Here is a 21668-nt window from a genome sequence, read left to right on the forward strand (position 1 = left end):
TGGACAAGTCTTAACTTTTATAAAGAATATCTCTTTGGATTTGAGACTTTAGTCTTTGCAACTTTACAGATCTTCTTTATGCACCAAGAGCTTGTAACACTCCAAAGAGAAAGAAAAAATTGAAATAGCATCATATGACCCCTTTAAAAGCTGTTCGTGCATACAGAAGATCCGTAAAGTCGCAAAGATTAAAGTCTCAAACCCAAAGAGATATTCTTTATAAAAGTGAACGCTCAGCCACGCCTACCTAAAATGCCTCGTTTAAACACGCCCCCACATGTCTACGTCACTGTGTGGGAAGATTTGCATAACACCGCCCAAATGTATACGCAAAGAAAAAAGGCGTAACTTTTATTCTCGCTGCAGTATTGTTGCTGCCTTTGCCATGTCGTGGAGACGCTGTGTGTTTTGTTGCGAAAGCCAAACTACTTTTGTTTTTTACTTTGCCTTCCAGTGGTTAAGTTGTATTTACAATTTACAACTCAAATATTCGAGTGTGTGCAGCGCATTTTACGGAGCAAAGTTTCCTGAACCTAGTAAGGGGCGTAACATTTCCGTCACACACTTGAGGAATTCGGCCAATCATAACGCACTAGATAGCTGGCCAATCAGAGCACACCTCGCTTTTCAGACCGATGAGCTTTGTAAAAATCGACGCGTTTCAGAAAGGCGGGGCATCGTCATATGACCCCTTTAAAAATACACCAAAACAGTAATATTGAGCAATATTATTAGAATTTAAATGAACTTTTCTATTTCAGTATATTAAAATGTAATTAATTCCTGTGATGGCAAAGCTGAATTACTCCAGTCTTCAGTGTCACATGATCCTTAAAAAATAATTCTAATATGCTGATTTGGTGCTCAAGAAACATTTCTTATTATTATCAATGTGAAAACACTTGTGATGCTTAACATTTTTTTGGAAACAGTGACACATTTTATTCAGGATTCTTCGATGAATAGAAAGAATAGCATTTATTTGAAATAGAAATCTTTTGTAACATTATAAATGTCATTTTTTATCTAAAAATGATCAAATTTCTTCAAATTCTTTCATTAAAATCTTTCCTTATACCGAACCAAACTTTTAATGGTAGTGTATAACATCCCACTATGATCTGTCTATGGGAATGATACAAATCAAAACTCTTCTCACCTTCCACTGCCACCTCTCGAGATCGCACTAAGTCACTTTTGTTGCCCACAAGGATGATGGGAATGTTTTCAGCCTGCCGGATGCGACGCAACTGGATTCGTAACTCCGATGCGCTCTCAAAGCTGCTGCGGTCGGTGATGGAGTAAACGATGATGTAAGCATTGCCCACCTGCATGCAGTAATCCTGCACCCACTTCTCATCTTCCTCCTTGGGCATAAAAAAAGTAGTTAAACATTTTAAAGGAATACTTTACAAAAAATGTAAATTCATTGTTTACTCAACCTCATGTAGTTAAAAAAAACCTTAACTTTCTTTCTTTAATGAAACACAAATAAGTGACAAACACAAGATATTTTTACTGAAGAAATTATTCTTTTTTTTTTTCAAAACAATCACAAGGTTTTCAAGCTTCAAAAACAAAAGTATCATAATAGTAGTCCATACTCACGTCATATTTTCTACACTAACGATGTAGTAAATTAGTAAATGTAGTAAACGATGTAGTAACAATGCTAAAGGTTTGGGGTCAGTACTTTTTTTAAATACTTTTGTTCAGCAAGGATGCATTAAATTGATCGAAAACAACAGTAAAGACTTTTATAATGTTATAAAAGTTCATATATGCCCCCCCCCCCCAAAAAAAGCTGCATAACTTTTTCAATGATCATAAGAACTTCTTATGATAATAATACCCTTCTTTAGCACCAAATCAGCAGATTAGAATGATTTCTGCAGGATCATGTGACACTAAAGACTGGAGTAATGGATGCTGAAAATGTAGCTTTGCATCACAGGAATACATTTTACATTTTTTAAAATATATTACAATTGAAGACAATTACTTTAAATTGTAATAATATTTCACAATATTACTGTTTTTACTGTAATTTTAATCAAATAAATGCAGACTTGGTGAGCATAAGCGATTCTTTAAAAAAATATTTTTTTTTTTTTTTAAATCTTTTGAATAGTCAGGGCACTTGTACTATACTTTCATGTTGCTTTTTGTTGTCATTTTGTAGTCCTCATTCCTTATACAAGGAAAAAATGGCCAGGATGTTCTTCAAAAATTTTACAGAAAAAAGCAAGTCAAAGAGGTTTGGAATGACATGAGGGTAACTAAATAATGACAGTTTTTGTTTTAGGACGAACTATCCCTTTAAACAATTGTGCATGTACTGAGAGGTGAACAACAAACAACCGAAAGCTGTGTGTCACGAAAAAAGTTGTGCATTGTAAGACCCTGTATACGTACCCCCTGTAATCTGTAAGTACTGAATAATTTATCTCTGTAAACAATTCTTGAGACCAGAAAAGCCTTGTTGCCAGACAGACCTCACAGAGGAGAGTCATCGATAGCGGTGTAATTAGGCCCCAGAGTGATCAGTGTACTTGGCTGTGTGGTCAGCAGCAAGGGCCAGCTGTATGTTGCATGCTTGCTCACTGCAGGGCATCGCTCAATGGTGTTTAGCCACTGGCAGCAAGTGGCCATGTTTTTTCCACAGCACTGCACAAAGGGCATTGTGGCCCTGTAGGTGAGACTTGTGTCTGCAAAGCACAGACTCGTGGCTGGCAAGACACAAGCAACCCCCTGAAGACCACATGCCTTCAGATTTTCCTTTATTTACATTCGGTAATTCAACGAATAGGTTACTGAGGCGAATATGTTGAGACATTAATGTATGATGTTTGCATACCTGTTTTTCTGTTTCCCATGTGTCCATCACAACTAGGGTCGTCTCCTCCCCATCGACCGTGAGGGTTCTCTCATATGTATCCTCTATAGAAACATGCACACTACTTTCAGTTGATTGGGCACAAAACATCAATGACATCAATCTGACATCCAAAACAGCATTGCCATGTAAGGATAGATGCTACAAACAACTAGGTCAATGACACTGACACTCATTTTTTATCTAGTCCTATCTATTAATTTACTCAAAATACTTAAATAAATAAATAAATCAATTAAACTTAAGCTCATCTATTCTATATTGCTCATGTTTTTAATTTCTGCATTAACATTAACAATTAAATTAATTTTATTTATTTTGTGGCAGACAAAGTCACAATAAAGATTTAATAATAAAGAAATAGACTTATTATAAAATTATTAAAAAGAAAACTTTAACTTCAAGTAATTTGGCATAATCTACTATTTAAATGTGTGTTTTTAGCTATAAAAGTTTATAAAAGCATTTCACTGCATATTAATAAATAAAACTTTTGTCAACAAATCAAAGACATGTGACCCAACCAACAAGCAGAAAAAAATATTACATTAAAAACTAAAAAAAACAACAACATCAACAACATAAATTACCCCTGATGAGACTTCCCAAAAACATACCTTTTACCTTGAAACACATTTTTTTTTAAATATATAAACATTTTCTTGGAAATTATAGATTTAAGTGTGTGCACAATGTATTAGGAAATTATATTATATTATTGCTTTTTAAAGTAATGTTTTACTTTAAAAAGCAATATTTAAGATATTTACTTTATCAGGAATTGACCAAACTGTTAAAAAACAACATTTTTGCTGCTTTTAATCTGATACATTTGAACAGTGCTTTATTACAATAACGAGTGTGAAAAATGCATGTGAAGTGGAAGAGTGGAAAGATCACTGAGCCGTGTCTGATAAACTGATCGCGTAGCTAGTTTGACAAGAAGTTAAAACACACTTTGCTCCAGTCTAGGTTGATACTGACCTTGTCTCATTTTTCCAGTTTCCACATTTACTCTATGTCACTTTTCGAGACCTCTACAAGATATATAGCACTTAAGGACAAACTTGGCCATGAAACATGTGAATTCACGATAAAGAATAACAGTGTTCTTAATCAACTTCAATGCCTCATGTCAGCTAACATCTAAATGTTAAGACCAAATCTAAAATATAATCCAGACATGCCCTACAGAGAAGAGTGTCCTCAACTGCCTAGGAGGCCAGTGCACATTTCATCTTTACAAATATGATAGCACCATTTTGATCTTTTTAATACTCTGTCTATCTATCTATCTATCTATCTATCTATCTATCTATCGTTTTTGAGGATTTTTTTACTAATACTTTTGAACTTTCATTTCATTCATTAAATAATCCTGAAAAACACACATATTGAGCAGTTTTTTAAACATTGATTATAATGTGAAATGTTTCTTGAGCACAAATATCAGAATATTAGAATGATTTCTGAAGAATGACACTGTAGACTGGAGTAACGGCTGCTGAAAATTCAGCTTTGCCATCACAGGAATAAATTCCATTTTAAAATACATTCAATTGGAAAACATTTTCAACTGTAATAATATTTCACACTCTTAATGAACCCTTGGTAAGCATAGAAGATTTTCCAAAAACAGTAAAATCATTCATCTAAATGCATAAAGGAGATTTAAAAATATAAAAAAACGCTTTTATTTAGCATGCAGAAGTGTAGCCAACTAATATGTCTCCACTGATACAAGAATCAATATACACACATCAGTCTGTCAATGACATGATTATTTACAGGATAATGTTCTGCTCAGGTCAAAGCCAACACAGCCGAGACATAAGGTCATATGCTGTTAGACAAAAAACAACATGTAAGTCAACAGATGGCCACTCACAGACGCTCATTTACTGCTTTGATAAAGGCATTTTGCATAGTTCAGTGCATTAGGGAGACACATAAATCTGTGTGCTTAATATTTAAGCCAATTTAAACTGGTAGGTTTATACATAGGTCTTTGATGGACCAGTTTCGTGTCAGTCAAAATGGATTGTCTGATTTGTCTCACACCTTTGGAACACCAAAGATGGACAGGACTGGACAAATGGGACAGACCACCCAATGGTTCTGACTTTAAATCAGTCATGTGCTGTCCGGTTATAAGTAATGACCATATTTCAGCAAAATAAAGTGAAATGATTCTACATTTATAGTACAAAAATATAATGTTTTAATTGCTGCAAAGTTTAAAATCTGTGCTTAAAGGAATAAAACAGGTAACAATGCTCTAGATAACAGCTGCAAATCAATGTACTGTATGTACTGTTTGCTCTGACCGATGCATTAATCAATATTACCATACAATTAATGTTTCAGGATCAATCTTGACACGTGACAATTTGAGAGTGCAATCAATCAGGCAGACCTAACAGTTTAGTCAAGGTTATTTTAGACCCTACAATGCCATGAGTTTTTGCAGTAGTGTAGCAATGCTATATTTACTGTTAAACAATAACATTCAGTTGACTGAACCGAACAGAATGAATCAACTGAATCAACTCAACTGATCTGAAACGTAGAAATGAACAAATATCCACAAAAGCCATAATATATTTTGGATTTTATACCTCCAATGTGTTTGTGGGCATCCTTTTCTTGTATTCCAGCAAAAATGTTTGCAAGGATTGACTTCCCCACGCCGTGATCCCCCAACAAAACCACGCGATAAAGACACTCGGCTCCAGAGCTGTCCGACTCTGAGTCTGAAGACCAGTTGGCCCGTGAGTGGATGCTCTTGTCTCCGGGGTGGTACGAGGCTGATTGGGCAAGCGGAGGGTGATAGGGGTCAGCAGATGGGTCTCTTTCTCCCTTGCCTCCTTGACGAGAGGAGGGGATGGGAGTACTCGCTCTTCTCCTCAGCGGTTCCTTTCCCTCTTTCTGTGTGTTGAGTGTCATCTTATAAGCATAGATATGCCTGAACAAAAAAAAGTGCCAGGAAAACAAACAGTATGAGCATATTTTGTTACAATTACCCTGTAGTTAATGCAATACTGTCGAATAGTCTTGATTCACTGCATATACATCATACACAACTAGTAAAAAAACCTTCTTGAGGTGCATCCTGAGATGCTTTTTTAGGAGTCACTTGCTGACTGCTTCTGCTTTATTATCTAGTTAAAAAATGTAATGCTGATTTCTTTACAAATTTTGTAAAGACCTCATGCACTGTTTATATGTGTTTACATAAATAATTTTGAGCATTGGATATTTAAATCATTAGAAACATAAAAACGTGTAAACTTTGTAACTGGTAGCACCGAAGAGACCGGGGCTAGTTGTAACACTTTTTATTCCAATGAATATTTGGTTTATTTTTTATTTAAGTCAATTTCGGTATGCCTACACATAAATACAGCTAATATTTATAACTATTAAAATAGTTATTACATTGTAATAATAGCTATAATACTTAATATACTGTTGGATTTGAAAAAAAAAGAAATGTGTCAACTGTATGCATGTATGACATTTAAAACATGTGACAACTTGCCCCATTCTAAGAACAAAATGTAAATTTTCTCTTGTGTTAATATATGCCACTGTGGTTTTGTGTTCACTTGTTTACTAGGAAAAATGCTAGTTTAAGTTTAACGTAATTATTCTAATTAAAGGCACAATATGTAATTTTCACCGCTAGGGGGCACGTATTAAAAATAAACAAAGAGGCAACGGCGTAGTTTGACGACGCCGTGACTGAGTGTGGAATCATGGGAGTTGTGGTCTTCATCCCCACAGCCGATGCAATCCGACGGGACGTGGGCAGAAATCATGTTCATGGATGAGCTAATGATTTATTAACGTAGTAGAATGAAGCAGGGTGAGGCTGACAGCCGTCAAAGCGAAACGAGGCCACTGAACTAGCACGACACACACCTCGAAAGCAGCGGAGCTTTTATTATGCCACAGTCGACCACTTCCGCTCCTTCCGGTTGTGCGTATGTGGGGGGAAAAACAGCGCTGTTTTATCATACTAGATACATTTGAAAGTTCTGTTATTATGCTACTCTGTGCGGTCGTCACCTGTCTAATAAAACGCATAACATATTAAAGCGTCTTTGGTGTTTCCATGCTTTCTACAAAAAAAAACCGGAAATCAAGGTTGTATGACGTCATTGGCAGGCGACACAATGACACTATGGACACGCTCCGTGTCACTAGTTAAAATTGCTTATTTCTCTGGATTTAAACATTCTTCGAAACATTTGGGATAGTGTAAGTACACAAGTCAGCAAAATATATAACACTGTTCTAGTGGTTTTTGGATATTTTAATAAAAAAATCTTACATATTGTGCCTTTAAGTGAACTAGTGTTTGACACGAAACCACTGAGAGCGAAAAACATGCATTTGTCTATTTGGACTTCTTACTCTAAACATTATAGTTGCTGAAATCTTTGTGACAACTAGCCCCGGTGTCCTCTGCATATTCATGCATTTGATCATATTTCATGCATTTGATCATATTTCATGCATTAATAACAAGACAGCTGAACAACAAATTAGACATATTCCTACAAAAACATCTTGAGAAAGTGAAGTGTACTCACAAACATGTCCGTAAAAGAACGTTTTAACGCATACAGGTTCTCATCAAGCCGCAGAATGAAGTTTGAAGCTATTGGTAGTGAATCAATCAGTTTGCGCTTAGTGGAGTTCGATGTACCGGCTGCAGGGGAATACTACACCGCTGCAGTCATAGCAACAGCCCCGCGAGTTCCACAACGCTTTTAAAAATTGAAGAGCGGAATGAAGCATTTCTCTCAATCTCCCGCGCTGTCTGTCACGGTCTCGTCTCATCTCACCCGCACCGCGCGCAAGGAAGGAAAAACATCGGCGAGTTCACATCTGTGACCTTTCACTCACCTTTATCTCACCACAAGCAAGTTTTAGGAGTCCCAAGCGCGACTTCTCAGTTCATCCTTCCACTTGTAGACTTCGAGCGTCAGCCCTCAGAGCTGGATCGGTGTGAAGTTGCATATATCGTGTCTTTGTGATTAAACACAGGTGGGCTCCTGTTGCCAACTCAGCTCGAGCTCAGAAACCTGCTTTCTGTTTATGTTACTCACATGATCCGTAAACACAGCTCAACGAATGGGCCCTCAACTTTAAGTCTCGTGGGTCCTCGTTGAGCGTCTTTCAACATCATCCAGGGCCACGAAATGTTATAATGTGCCTTTGTAGCACCGTCCCACTCCATCCCCATGACGTCGTCCATGGTCTGTCATTTCCTGCTTAAAGCTGAGCTGAGCTGATATGTTATCAGGAGGTTCTCATTAGTCCTGCTGCTTTGATGTAAAACGCATCTTGATTTAATGATGTCATCACTGGGCACTGGGCAATCATGCAATGCAAAACCACACACATTGCATTTATTTTTCTTTAGAGAAAAAACATCCACAGCTGTTTCTTTTCTTGGTGCTTATGCAATTGGATAATGAATGTTGCAATTTTATTGCATCTGTTTAGTATTTTTGCTTCTAAAATAAGTTTTATTTATTGGAAAAAAGCATTCCAGCACCGAATACACATGGGAAAAAAAGAGCTCAGAATCATTGCAACAGTGAAATAGAGGAAATAAGAGTTATCCCCTGCTTAGATCTCGCTATTGTTGTTTTTTTTTTTACCAGGAATTTTTAATTCTCTGAGGCTCAACTGAATCTTTTCCAAATGAAACAGCAAAAGTAATCAAACCAGTCGCCCATACACTGGGGTGCTGAAATCCATAACTGTTCACAGAGCAAGACTTGTTCCCACACTTTGGTCAATTACATCAATGTCACAAAACTACTGTTTCATAGTTTGCAAAATGGCTTTGAAATGCCCCATTTGCAAGGTAAATGGAGTCATATATTGTCATAAAATGAAGCACATATACTGTACTTGGAGGATTGACACTTTAAAGTGTCATTAACTGCAATAACATTTGCTTGCTGACTGGTTCCAAACTTCAACATTGCGGTCCTCCGACATGGGAACATGGACCGATTATGAGCATCTTCTGCAAAAATTTAAGCTGCAATTGCATTTTTATGTGCTTTGCAAACAATACAAAGTACTGTGAAAAATGTTATAATACACCCTGTATTATAATTACATTATAAATGTCTTTACTGTAACTTCTGATCAGTTTATTGTATCCTTGCTGGATAAAGTACTAAATGTCTTTCAATCAATCAATCAATCAATAAAAAGAATTAAAAAAAAATCTTACTGACCCCAAACTTTTGAACAGTGATGTATGGCAAAGTCTTAAAATGTACAACATATATATGTGTACACACAGTATTTTATTGTGACACTTAAGACTGGAGTAATGTTTGCTGAAAATTCAATTTTGGCAGCACAGGAATAAATTACATTTTGAAACATTATTAAAACAGAAAACAGTTTTAAATTACTTTTAAATGGTAATATTTCACAATATATATATATATTTTTTTACTTTTTACTGTATTTTAGATCAAATATATGGCCTTGGTGAGCACAAGAGGCTTCTTTCAAAAATGTCTGAATGTTAGTATATTTGCAATGAGACTATTGTAGGTATGCTAATATAAAAAGTCTGGCTTTTAAAGAGGTATTTTGTTACTACTTACCAAATAAAAGTGGCCATTTAACATATGCAGCTTAGTTTGTGAAACACAAAAATACATGTATGCAGTTGCATGTCTAAAAGCACATCAGTAAATCATGGCATTTGCACTAGAGTGCAATATATTGTGTTTTTAGAAAAAAAAAGAGATGATAAAGCCTATAAAACAAACTGAAAGCAAAGACAAATAAAGAAAAGAAGATTTGTACAATTGTTTGACTGAGTAAAATGATTTAATGAAGTGGCTTCATTGATTTTCGTCAGTAATATATAGCAGCTCAAGGAAAGACTCAAAAAGGTAATGCCTTCAGCACAAGGCTACACAGGGAGCAAATCCACTTGGGGTACATTGAGATGGACGTCCATATCTGGAGTACACCTAAAATACAGAAAACACAGTGACAGTAACTGTATACAGCCATTATATGACCTTAAAGGGATAGTTCACCCAAAAATGAAAATGTAGTCATTTACTCTCCCTCATGTTGCTGCAAACCAAATGAAGATATTCAGAAGAACGGTTTTTGCCCATACAATGAATGTCAATAGGGTCCAAAACTATGGACAATGGACAAAAAAATACTTCTTTCATGTTCCACAGAATAAATTCATACAGGTTTGGAATGACAAATCATGACAGAATCTTCATTTTTTTGGTGCAAATATCATGTAAATCAGGAGGACTCCTTACAGGACATCTGCCCTTAAACATGGTCACCACAGCCTGAGACAGTTTGTTTAAGACAGGAAACATGAGAACTTTCTCTGCTGGGGCTCAGTACATCTGCAGATACTAAAGCCACGTCTCTGTCACGAGCGAAGCAGGAAATCCCAGATCTGTTTATCATTATCTCCATTTAATGGAAACCTTTATAACTTGGTGCTCAGTGTGACATGATATGTGAACACAGTGAATGTTTTTTTGCTTGTTTTCCACGTTCTTTGTCCTCTAGGGCAAAACACTTACAGACCGAAGGTCCATATGAATAAATCTTATCTGTGATAATAACAGCTCCCATGGGTGGCAAGAGGTTGTGCATGCACTCGCGGGACCTTGGAATAAAGTGTCCGATTGTTTTGGAGATATGACCAATTGTCATGGAGAGGAAAATGACATGCTGTTTTGGAACAGACTGTTGGGAAATGTGAAACCTTCATTAACCTTTAATGGGTGCCAGGGATTCCATGAATGCACAGCAATCTCTTGTTCTTCATTTATCTTTAAGATGGCCTTTGGAGTCTTTTCCAAAACTGTGTAATATAACACCATCTCCAACAGCTCAATGCTTTTTCCAAACCAAGCATTTGTTTGAAAGTAGATAGGGTACTTTTTCCTCTAGTTTACAGTATCTGATTCACAACGCTCCACTCCAATCTCCAAAAAAGCTTAATGGGTTAGTGAACATGTTGCTTATCATACAAATTTGCATGGTCATTCACCCAAAAATGAAAATTCAGCCATCTTTTACTTACTCTCATGTCATTTCCAATATGGCCCAAATTATTTCAACAACATAGGAGTGTTATTAATGACGTCAAACGAAAGTGGTGGAGATCCTGATGACTACTGTACTGTACACTCAAATCTTAGTAATGACGAAACTTGCAACCATAGGCTAATGATGCTTTTAGGAAACGAACCATGATTTTGTTATGAAGAACAAAAAAGAAGGTATTTTGAAAAATGTCTGTGTGTGTTTTTTTTTTTTACTTTATACAATGAAAGTCAAGGGGTCTAATTTGGTTTGGAACCCTATTGTCTTTAAAGGGGTCATATGATGCTATTTAAATTTTTTCTTTCTCTTTAGAGAGTTACAAGCTCTTGGTGCATAAAGAAGATCTGTAAAGTTGCAAAGACTAAAGTCTCAAATCCAAAGAGATATTCTTTATAAAATTAATTCAATATAATACATATAATTATGCCTATAGATAAGATGACATTATTCTACAATTATTATTTAAAGAGACTATGTGTAGTGGGTTAAAAACTGTGGGTTAAAAGCTGCAGTGAAAGAACTGAGTGAACTATTTAAAACTTGAAGACCCTGCATATATGGAAAGAATCTGTTCAAGACCTAGAAATATACATGACAGCTATTGATCATTCTATATATGGTAAGAAACACCTGTCTAAAAATACAACAATACATATATGGAATTATGTAACCAGCTCCAGGCATATATATATATATCTGTGTAGAAAAGACATTCTGGAGTTACCTTTGCAAACCGTAACTCGGCTTTGTTGTTTGATCAATAAAGTCTACTGGCTTCAAAACCTCTTTAGCAATTTATTTTGAACAAGGACATGGTTTTATGTTTACGCGGCGCGATGCAATGCGTAAAAAGACAGAATAAGTCTATATAATCAGTAATTATGCCCCCACTGGATGCAACAAATGTCTCGTTTATAATGGGTTTTAATGTCAAGCACATTTCATTACACCAAATACACCAAATGTTATTTTTAGCAACATCATATGACCCCTTTAAATGGACAAAAACAGTTGCGACTTCCTTTAGAATTTCTTCTTTTGCAAGGAAGTCTTACAGGCTTGGAACAACATGATGACTGACTAAATAATGCCAGAATTTTCATTTTCAGGTGAACTATTTCTTTAAATTGTTTCTCAATGCATTAAATGAGCATCTTATCTCATATTGGAAGTTAAATTCTCATGGGCTGTGTGCTGTCAGTATGTTTGAGAAGGCTCTTGAAAGTGAAGTTCTCTAAGTGTTGCTGTTCTATATCTGTTTATGGGAGGGGTCGGGTCATACTAACACTGTTAGACATTTCGAGGGGTTTGTTGAACTTCCTTTCAAGTGGCCAATTTTGTGAGAATGTTTCTCTGCAACTGCAATTATTGTATAACTTGGGAATGCTTCAGCTGAAGAGCTGTTTGTGATAAAGAAGCTGTTTGCCTCAATAACTTAATGTCCTCATTCACTTACTTGTCTGATTTCAGGAAAACATCTGGAAAGATCTCTCTCCTGATGTTTTTTGGTCTTGATAGTTGCAGTTCCTGAATACTCTTCCTTAGCTCTTCATTCTTTCGCTCAATCTCCATTATCAACTTAAAAAAATATACAGTAATTTAAATTTACAATGAAAATAAATGTAGTATTTTAAAATATCCATTCCACTTTAATATTCAATAATAAACTTTAATGTATACTTTTAAATAAAAAATAACTACCTTTTTCTGTTTATGAATCTCTTCCCTCATTGTATCGTTCTGTGAGGCCATCAGTTTGACAATGGGAGGGATGTGGGAAGCATGTTTCTGAAAATCAAACCATAAACACATTTTTTTAATGATGCTCCGGAAGTACAAAATGATCTCCATTTAAAATAACATAAATCTAAAAATCAACACAGAAGAGCTTCTTTACCTCAACAACAGCAGACAGCACATCTTGTTCTCTTTGGCACTGGCGTCTCTCCAAATTGACCATTTCTTTCTTAAAAAACAGATTCAAATCTTCTTGCTCTTTCTGTCAATTATAAAGGGGGCAAATACACTACAATGTTATTGCACACTGAAGTGTTCTTATGGGAGCTGGAACCACGTGTTTTTTTTTTTTTTATAAATAAAAGATTTTCCTGGATATAACTTTGATTACTTTTTACTCAGTCATCCAGCAATAAGTCCTGCTCATATTTTACCTGCTGCATCTCTTTCAGTCTGTCCAGCTTTCTTTCCATGTCTGCAATCTGCAAAGCCTTGACTGGGAACTCCATATCTTTGTATGTCTTCAGTCTGCGGAGCTCTTTCTGAGCCTCTACCACCTTCGCTTTTAGCAGATCCAACTGCTTCTGCAAACCTACATTTATCAGATGAACTCAGCTGAAATTTGTTGCTGCAGTTAAGAACATAAAAGATCATGTTTGACTGGTTAGGGATATTCAATACTTGCAAAATTTTGAAAAGGTTTGAGTTCAGTGCACAATGTGTACGGTAGGATCTAAAGATGTGATACAATTTCTCTCACCCTCTTTTGCTCTGTCTGGATGAGTAGTTCATTGGTTCTGGCGAATGAGCTTCTGTCCGTATCCATTATGTTTCTGGCCATCTGCAGGTTCCTCTCTTGAAGCTGTTCACAGAGCTCCTCCAGGTCTTTTATTGCTTCTTTCCTGGATTTGATGAGTAACTACAACAGATTGCAGCCGTTGACATGGCATATACACCAAACTAAGCACAAGTGAACTATTAAAGTCTGCTTTCCTTCTTTATACTACTGTACACACCATCAGTTCTTTGATGTTGTATTTCGTCTTTGAGGTGACCTGGTCCTGTTCCACTTTTTCAGCCGTCCTTCTTGAAGGGAATTTGAGGAGTGTTTGTGAAATCATTGTGGACATGAGATTGAGATTTCCCTGTTCATAAAGCAGAGATTACAAAAGAATTCATAAAGACAGATATGTAAGTTGAAAGTTTTTAGTCTACCTGCAGCTGTATTACTTTACAGAAAGCAATAGGCTACTCATACATGAAAGAATAAATGGGGGTGTGTACTGCAAACCTTTTCATTATGCCAAAAAATGCCAGACCACTACATTAACATTACAATACATTACCATAACAGAGTCAGTCATACCACGGAATTAAAGTTATGCATATCTTGACCTGCCATGCTGTTTTCTTCTTCAGAGCCGTCGACATCAAATTTACCGACAGTTCCAACATTTCACATGTTTGCCATAGCAACCGGAGAAACACGCCTGGTACAGCGTACTTCTGCTGCCATCTAGTGGACATACTAAGCATGCGCAAAACTGCGCTGTACTATTATCATTATGTGGCCTAACAGTAAAGAGCATGTATTTATGAACTTCTATAAATCCCTATATATTCTATGTGATTGTAGCAAAATTGAGTGTATAAAGAATTCAGTTGTGAAATCTCCCAATTCTTGTCAAAATTCCACTTTTGTTATTATTACATTTTCCCCTGTCATCTGTAAAAACACACTAGGCTTACTGCTCTTTTTTTTATTGAATGGGAAATTAATGTTTAATTAATGGGTTTGTATTGTCTATTTTTTAACCCTCTCTAAATACATAAATAAAAACTTTTATGATGTTGTAATGGAAATGATTTACAATATACTTCTTTTCGAAATAGCCTACACTTTAATTGCTGACATTTCTGCATTATAGATAAGATGCATGTTTATAGAAGAGAAGGTTATACAAACAGGTCTATATTTAGTGGCACATTTACAACGCAAACAGTGAATATAAAATGTATTATAAATAGCATAAGAATGATTCAAATATCCAACTTTATCGTTAACATATTTTTTATTTATTTAGTCATTTAGCAGACGCTTTTATCCAAAGCTTGGGAATTATATTACTTTGTATAATGAACAGCATTGCATATTTTTTTCTGCATAAAAAAGGTGGGATTAATATTATGAAATCATCAATATACAAATGCATATACAGCCTTCACAGCACAAAAAAGACTAACATTTAATGAATAACATATGGAATAGCCCAGTGTTTTAAGTTTGTTGTTATGGCACCATCAAACTAGATCATATTTTGGATCACTGCAAATAGTAACATTTTAACATTTAAATATTTAAAATGTGTTATTGAAACAGATGCTCTGTAATTGCATTGAAAAGTATAAAGAAACAGAAAACATGATCATAGTATATCTGCAGATTTTCCTGGATGAGGTTTTGATTGGCAGTTCCAGTGTTGATGACATCACGCCGTGTTGTTGTTGATGTCCATGCGGCTGATGAGCTCTGTGACGAGCGCCTGCAGCGTCTCCGAGCGCATTTTGCTCACTTCCAGCACAGCTTCATGACTGACAGACTCATTGTCCTCATAGCTTTTCACCACTTTGTTAGTGATGAGGGAGAGACCAAAGACCCTCATGCCACAATGACTGGCGACCAACACTTCTGGTGCGGTACTCATTCCTTTAAAGGCAAGACAGACATAAATTTAAAATAAATGCATAATTATGACAATATAACAATATGACTTACTATTTCTATACAATACACAGGTGTGTATTAACATAGCAATTAGGCCAAAATGGCCTACTGGCTTATTATATGGCTACTTAACAACTACAAATATAAATGCACTTGGAATATTGATTTAAGTTTAAGAAATTATTCTATTATGTATATAGGGACCAATATTAACTAGTTGCTAATTAGCATGCATATTATTAACATATTGGCTGTTTATTAGTACTGATAAAGCATGTAAGCACATATTCTGCATGACCATATTCTACATCCCTAAAAACCTAAACTTAACAACTACCTTTCTAATTATTAATAAGCAGCAAATTAGGAGTTTATTGAGGCAAAAGTCATAGTTAATGGCTTGTTAATAGCAAGAATTGGACCTTAAAATAAAGTGTGTGACCAAAAATTCTATTATGACTATGATATAAACCTATAATGTCACAGAGTGATACAAGAAATGTGAAACTAACACAGCTGTGCAGGAAATCAGATGCCCGGCACAGCGGCCAATTGTACAGTTTAACGGTCATTACAGAAAAATATGAGTCTGTTGAATGCAGTGACCGACCAATCAGAACCAAGTATTCCAGAGAGACGTGTAATAGAGGAGCTCATTCATCAGGCAGTGAAATGACCTGATATTCAGTACTTTCAGGGACATTAAAACATGAAAAATAAAAACAAAAACTAGGGATGCATGATATATTGGTTATAAAGTCAATATTATATTATTATAATTCATTGCCAACAATCGATATTGGATATTTCATTGTGCATGCTAATTATCTCTATTTTTACATTTATTAAAACACTAAAATTTTTATAATGTAATATAATGTAACCATTAGTCAATCTCAATATATGAAATAAATCAACTGACTATATACAATAGAATGTTATTATAATAACTGTATAAATTCTGGTAGCAACTGACTTCAATATGTTTTTGTTTTTTTTCCATACTATGGAAGTCAACGGCTACCAGCAACTGATTGTTCTTCAAAATATCTTCTTTTGTGCTCAACAGAAGAAAGAAACTCACATAGGTTTGGAACAACCAAAGGTTGAGTAAATTATGACAATTTTCATTTTTGGGTGAACCATCTCTTTAGGTGAAGTTGTTGCTAATTTACATCATCAGTCAAAGTGAAAAGCAATTTACAGATTTGGATTAGTTACGAATTGTATTGATTTTCCTAACCGAGACACCAGCTTACCAACTGCATCCACTCCCAGTTTGTGCAGAAGGCCGGCCTCAGCTATGCTCTCAAAGTTGGGTCCTCCCACCATGCAGTAGACGCCTTCTTGGACATACTGAGAGACGCCCATGCTCTTACAGATGTCGAACGCCATCTTCCGTAGGCTTTTGTCATAAACCCCAGACATGGGTGGAAATCGAGGACCAAACCTTGACAGCAGCAGATAAATGATTACATTCCTTGTACTGGTGATTCTAATGAATGAACGCTTTCTTAACTCACTTCAACATGTACATTGATACTCACTTATCATCATTAGGGCCACTGAGCGGGTTCAGTCCAGCAAGTCCAGGGAAGTTAATGTGGTCACGTATGATCATAATATCACCACAGTTATAACTGTCCGCTAATGACCCTGCAGCATTAGTGACCATCAAGGTTTCGACACCCAGTAGCTTGAACACTCTTACTGGAAAAGTGACCTGAGGAACACAAGTGCAAATTCTGTCAATCCATTTTCAACATCCAGTACCTTTGTAATTAACTTTTAAAAGCTTGCGGGTGTACTGTACAGAGATACCTCCAATAAGCCATTTTAATCTAACCCTGTCTTATATAAACCACACAAAAGTTACATTTACATTTACATTTAGTCATTTAGCAGACGCTTTTATCCAAAGCGACTTACAATTGGGGGATACATAAAGCGATTCTTCTTAAAGAGGCAAACAGACACAGGAAGTGGTTGTAATACCAAGTTCTTAGACATTGTTCAAATAAGTACAAGCTAGAAAGAGGATGAATAAATAAAGAATAAAAAGTTTCACTGAATAGTTCATTGTGCTCTGATTACAGCATGTGACTCAAATCAGCATGACCAGGCTGGAGTGAATATACTGTGCGGGCATCCAAAAAGAAAAAAATCTCCTTATTCTATCATCATTCTAGACTGCAGAATGACACAGCATAAATAGAACAGTGTTTTGGAGTCACTTTTGGAATGCATTTGTGACATGATGAAACTATCAAGATACACATTTTGTATTATCCCGAGCCATTATGCAACTAAAGCTTGATGGGACATTAAAATAAGTTAGTTCAAGAAATATACAAACTTACCAAGATGAACTGAAGTGAAAATTGTTAAAAAGAGTACTTTTATTCACATTAAAATGATTAAAAGTGATAGTAAAACATATACAAAGTTGTAGCATTACTGCTTTTAGCATTGATAATAATAATAAAAATAAGCAATATTTCTTGAGCATCAAATCAGCATATTAGAATCATTTCTAAAGGATCATGTGACACTTAAGACTGGAGTAATGGCTGCTGAAATTCAGTTTTGTATAACAGAAATAAATGTTACAATATATTAAAATAGAAAAATAGTTATTTCAAATTGTAATAATATTTCACAATACTGTTTCTACTGTATTTTTGATCAAATAAACACAGCTTTGGTGAACATAAGAGACTTTTTCCAAAACAATAAAACATCTACAGCATAAATTTGAACAATAATTTATGGAAAAGAAGTGTAGGATTTAGTGCCACTGTTTTAAAAAGATCAAACCTTGCTTAGTGAGTGTCCCTCATACATGTGGAATCGGCCCTGCATGCACACGCAGGTCTTCCCTTTGAGCTCTCCAAAAACCAGCCTTCCAGCATGACCCTTCACTGTTTCAATACACACAACACACACAAGCATTACTACATACAACATAACACACTACAAAAATGTTTTTAGAATTTTGTTTCCATCCATTTAACATCATAATAATGCCAACATTATTCAAGTTTCAACTTAATTTTCTTTCTCACTAATTTAATCAAAAATGGTGCAATGAATCTGCTAGCTGTAATTTTGTCACTTTAAAATTTAAGGCACCATTTAAACTAAAATCCTCGATTTCTGCAGGCTAAACGTTTAACAGTGTAACGAGCTAGCACGATATAACATTTTTAGCTAATACTTTTGTCTTAATACTTTGGGGGAAGTCGTGGCCTAATGGTTAGAGTCGGACTCATAACCCAAAGGTTGCGAGTTCGAGTCTCAAGTCCGGCAGGAATTGTAGGTGGGGGGAGTGAATGTACAGCACTCTCTTCCACCTTCAATACCATGACTGAGGTGCCCTTGAGCAAGGCATTGAACCCCCAACTGCTCCCCGGGTGCCGCAGCATAAATGGCTGCCCACTGCTCCGGGTGTGTGTTTTTCAGCTCAGTTGCATGCTCTGAGCTGCATCTTACCTGTGCTCTGAGGAAAGCCAGGGATGTCAGAGTATTTGAAAGAGTCTTGGCATTTGAGCGCATCTGCCAGCATTCCCAGTCCAGAGCCGCAGATGATGGCTACTTTTGGTCTGTGTTGTGTCTGGGACAGCAGCCAGTCTGCAGTTCTCTGATAGTCCTCATGGCTGGTGATGAGAAAAGAAAAATCTTTATTAAACTAAAAGCCTGACTTATTATATCCCTGACTGTTCCATTTCAGGTCTATTGTGACTATTAAAAAGTATTATATTGGCATTATTGATTAAAAATGGCAAATACCCCTTTGCTTAACCAGAATCATGTTTTATACGATAAAATGTCATACAATATCCAACATTTAACAGAGCTAAACTTTACATTTTTGACAAAAAGTAGTTATGTATGCTATTTTCCTTCGTACACACAATCCTAAGATATATTTTCAACCTTAAGATGGAAAGAAAACTTACCAGATTTGATCTTTACTATGCATGTTAGTGTTGTGTGTTCGTCTTGAAGAACGTTTTCAACTGAAGAGTGATCCTGGATTTTAGCAGTGTGTGAATGAGAGCAGCCCTCTCCATTTAAGTAAACCCAATGCCTGACCTCACTAACACACACAAATGCTCTGATTGGTTACAACTCAGTATTATAGTTTAGTCATGCCTAATGAAATGTTTTGTAATTTGTAGGTGTGTCTGGGTTTAAATATCAGATGCAAGCAAAACTTTCAATCAGATTTGGGGGATGTAAGGTTTTAAAACCTACCACATAAGAATATCTGGCACTCATATCAGTAGAGATTTTTTTTCCTTCAGTGTACTTACAGAATGTTTTTGCCTGTGAATGCATGGCAAATTTAACTGTTCACAAGGGAAGTTTTTTTTTTGGACAGAATCAATCATAAGACCAGAAATCATCAATTGGGAAGAAAGCAGAAATGAATAACAAAACAAGATCAACATGTGACTATAGATAAATTTGACACATTAATTTCCTTCTGCATTTGTTTCCTAGTTGTATTTTCTAATGTATGCTGAAATAGATGATCAGTATTCTTACTTTTCAATAAAAGTTTAATGCAGAATTTACATGTACAATTAGGCCCGCTTAATGCAGCTCAAAAAGTGTGTATAGTTCCAGCATGCAGTATTAGATCTGCCAATGGGTCGAACTCGAGTTCTGCCACAGGATCGGTAACATGTGAGGCCCATTACCAGAGGTGCAGACTCCAAACCAAATCCAAAGCACGGGACCAGAAAAAATTTAATTTGGGGACCTCACAAGATTTGTCTGATTGCAAGCAATTTTCTACTTTTAGATGCAGACTCCAAAGTTTGAAAAAACATTTCATATGTATAATGCAACTTCACTTCTCTAGACATTACTATTATTAAGTGTAATGTATTTCACACAGTGGTTGACCCTGCTTCTCATTGGTGTGCATAGAATTGCCCTAGACCGAAATCAAACGCTGATACACCACTTTCCCACACATTCTTCACTTTTAGAATCAGCATCTGAAAGACAAAAAAAATCAGAAAACACAGCAATCATTTGAACTTATATAATGTACAATCTGAAGGTCATTATGACAAAATAAACACAGATTCACATGGGTGTAACACACATGGGTGTATTTTTCTTGCTTATTATATGACTACTTACCAAATAAATGAATAACATGAATAAGTACATAAATAAATGCACTTGGAATATTGAATCAAGTTTTAGAATATTCAAGATATGTGAAACTAACACAGCTGTGTAGGAGATCAGTTGCCTGGCACAGCGGTTAATTATACAGTTTAACGGTCATTACAGAAAAATATTTGTCTGTGGAATGCAGTGATTGACCAATCAGAACCAAGTATTCCAGAGAGCCATGTAATAAAGGAGCTCATTCATCAGGCAGTGAAATAACCTAAAATTTAGCACTTTTAAAGGGGTCATATGATGCTGCTAAAAAGAACATTATTTTGTGTATTTGGTGTAATGAAATGTGTTTATGCGGTTTAAAGTTAAAAAACACATTATTTTCCACATACTGTACATTATTGTTTCTTCTCTATGCCCCGCCTTTCTGAAACGCGTCAATATTTACAAAGCTCATCGTTCTGAAAAGCGAGGTGTGCTCTGATTGGCCAGCTATCCAGTGCGTTGTGATTGGCCGAATACCTCAAGCGTGTGACGGAAATGTTACGCCCCTCACCATATTGTGATGCCCTGTCTGGCCGGAGCGACGATTCAAAAACATGAAAATCCATTACAAACGAGGCATTTGTTGCATCCAGTGGGGACATAATTACGGATTATAATGACTTATACTGTCTTTTTACGCATTGCGTTGCATTGCGCCGCGTAAACATAAAACCATGTCTGCATTTGTGATCGGAGAAATGACAAATAAGCGCTACTCTACACTGTTCAAAACTCGTGTTTGAATCATCAGTGGCAAATCCTTTAAATGAAAACGTACTTACAGTTTGTGAGTCAGAACAGGCATTGTAGTCTACTCTTCCAGGATCAGGAAACAGTCCTCCATAAAATGCGCAGCACACATCTGAATATTTGGGTTGAACTGTTCTGGAACAGTGTTGTAAATACAACTTAACCACTGATTTGTAGTCGTGTCCTCTTTTGGAAGACCAAACAAAGTAGTTTCGCTTTCACAACGAAACA

At 35.9% G+C, this 21668-nt stretch overlaps 2 protein-coding genes, 1 long non-coding RNA gene and 1 pseudogene across 4 annotated transcripts in view; all 4 read right to left on the bottom strand.

The window, feature by feature from the left end:
* The window catches only part of LOC107655086 (GTP-binding protein REM 1-like), a 12360-nt gene extending 4223 nt beyond the window's left edge, over positions 1 to 8137 (bottom strand). Inside the window, exons 1-4 of one of the 2 annotated variants that reach the window (XM_016442503.1) lie at positions 7811 to 8137; positions 5515 to 5861; positions 2858 to 2940; positions 1160 to 1367 (exon numbers count right to left, since the gene is read on the bottom strand). In XM_016442503.1, coding sequence (XP_016297989.1) covers positions 1160 to 1367; positions 2858 to 2940; positions 5515 to 5842 — 619 coding nt within the window. In that variant the 5' untranslated portion in view covers positions 5843 to 5861; positions 7811 to 8137. The other variant, XM_016442504.1, reaches the window with a different exon arrangement.
* Positions 8138 to 9857: 1720 nt separating this feature from the next.
* LOC107655030 (uncharacterized protein C20orf96-like) lies at positions 9858 to 14288 on the bottom strand (annotated as a pseudogene).
* Positions 14289 to 14890: 602 nt separating this feature from the next.
* Positions 14891 to 19898, bottom strand: LOC107655042 (purine nucleoside phosphorylase-like). Its single transcript, XM_016442437.1, has 6 exons — positions 19457 to 19898; positions 18990 to 19153; positions 18315 to 18418; positions 17045 to 17220; positions 16757 to 16947; positions 14891 to 15479 (listed from the first exon to the last, which is right to left on the bottom strand). The coding sequence occupies exons 1-6, from the start codon at positions 19477 to 19479 to the stop codon at positions 15262 to 15264; spliced, it is 876 nt and encodes a 291-aa protein (XP_016297923.1). The 5' UTR covers positions 19480 to 19898; the 3' UTR covers positions 14891 to 15261.
* Positions 19899 to 20008: 110 nt separating this feature from the next.
* LOC107655043 (uncharacterized) overlaps positions 20009 to 21668 on the bottom strand; it is a 7464-nt gene continuing 5804 nt past the window's right edge. The window contains exon 3 of the long non-coding RNA XR_001630385.1: positions 20009 to 20506. This is a non-coding gene — a long non-coding RNA (uncharacterized LOC107655043). The remainder of the gene's footprint in view (positions 20507 to 21668) is intronic.

The sequence above is a fragment of the Sinocyclocheilus anshuiensis genome, unplaced genomic scaffold (genome assembly GCF_001515605.1).
Source record: "Sinocyclocheilus anshuiensis isolate Anshui unplaced genomic scaffold, SAMN03320099.WGS_v1.1 scaffold1072, whole genome shotgun sequence".
Lineage (NCBI taxonomy): Eukaryota > Metazoa > Chordata > Actinopteri > Cypriniformes > Cyprinidae > Sinocyclocheilus > Sinocyclocheilus anshuiensis.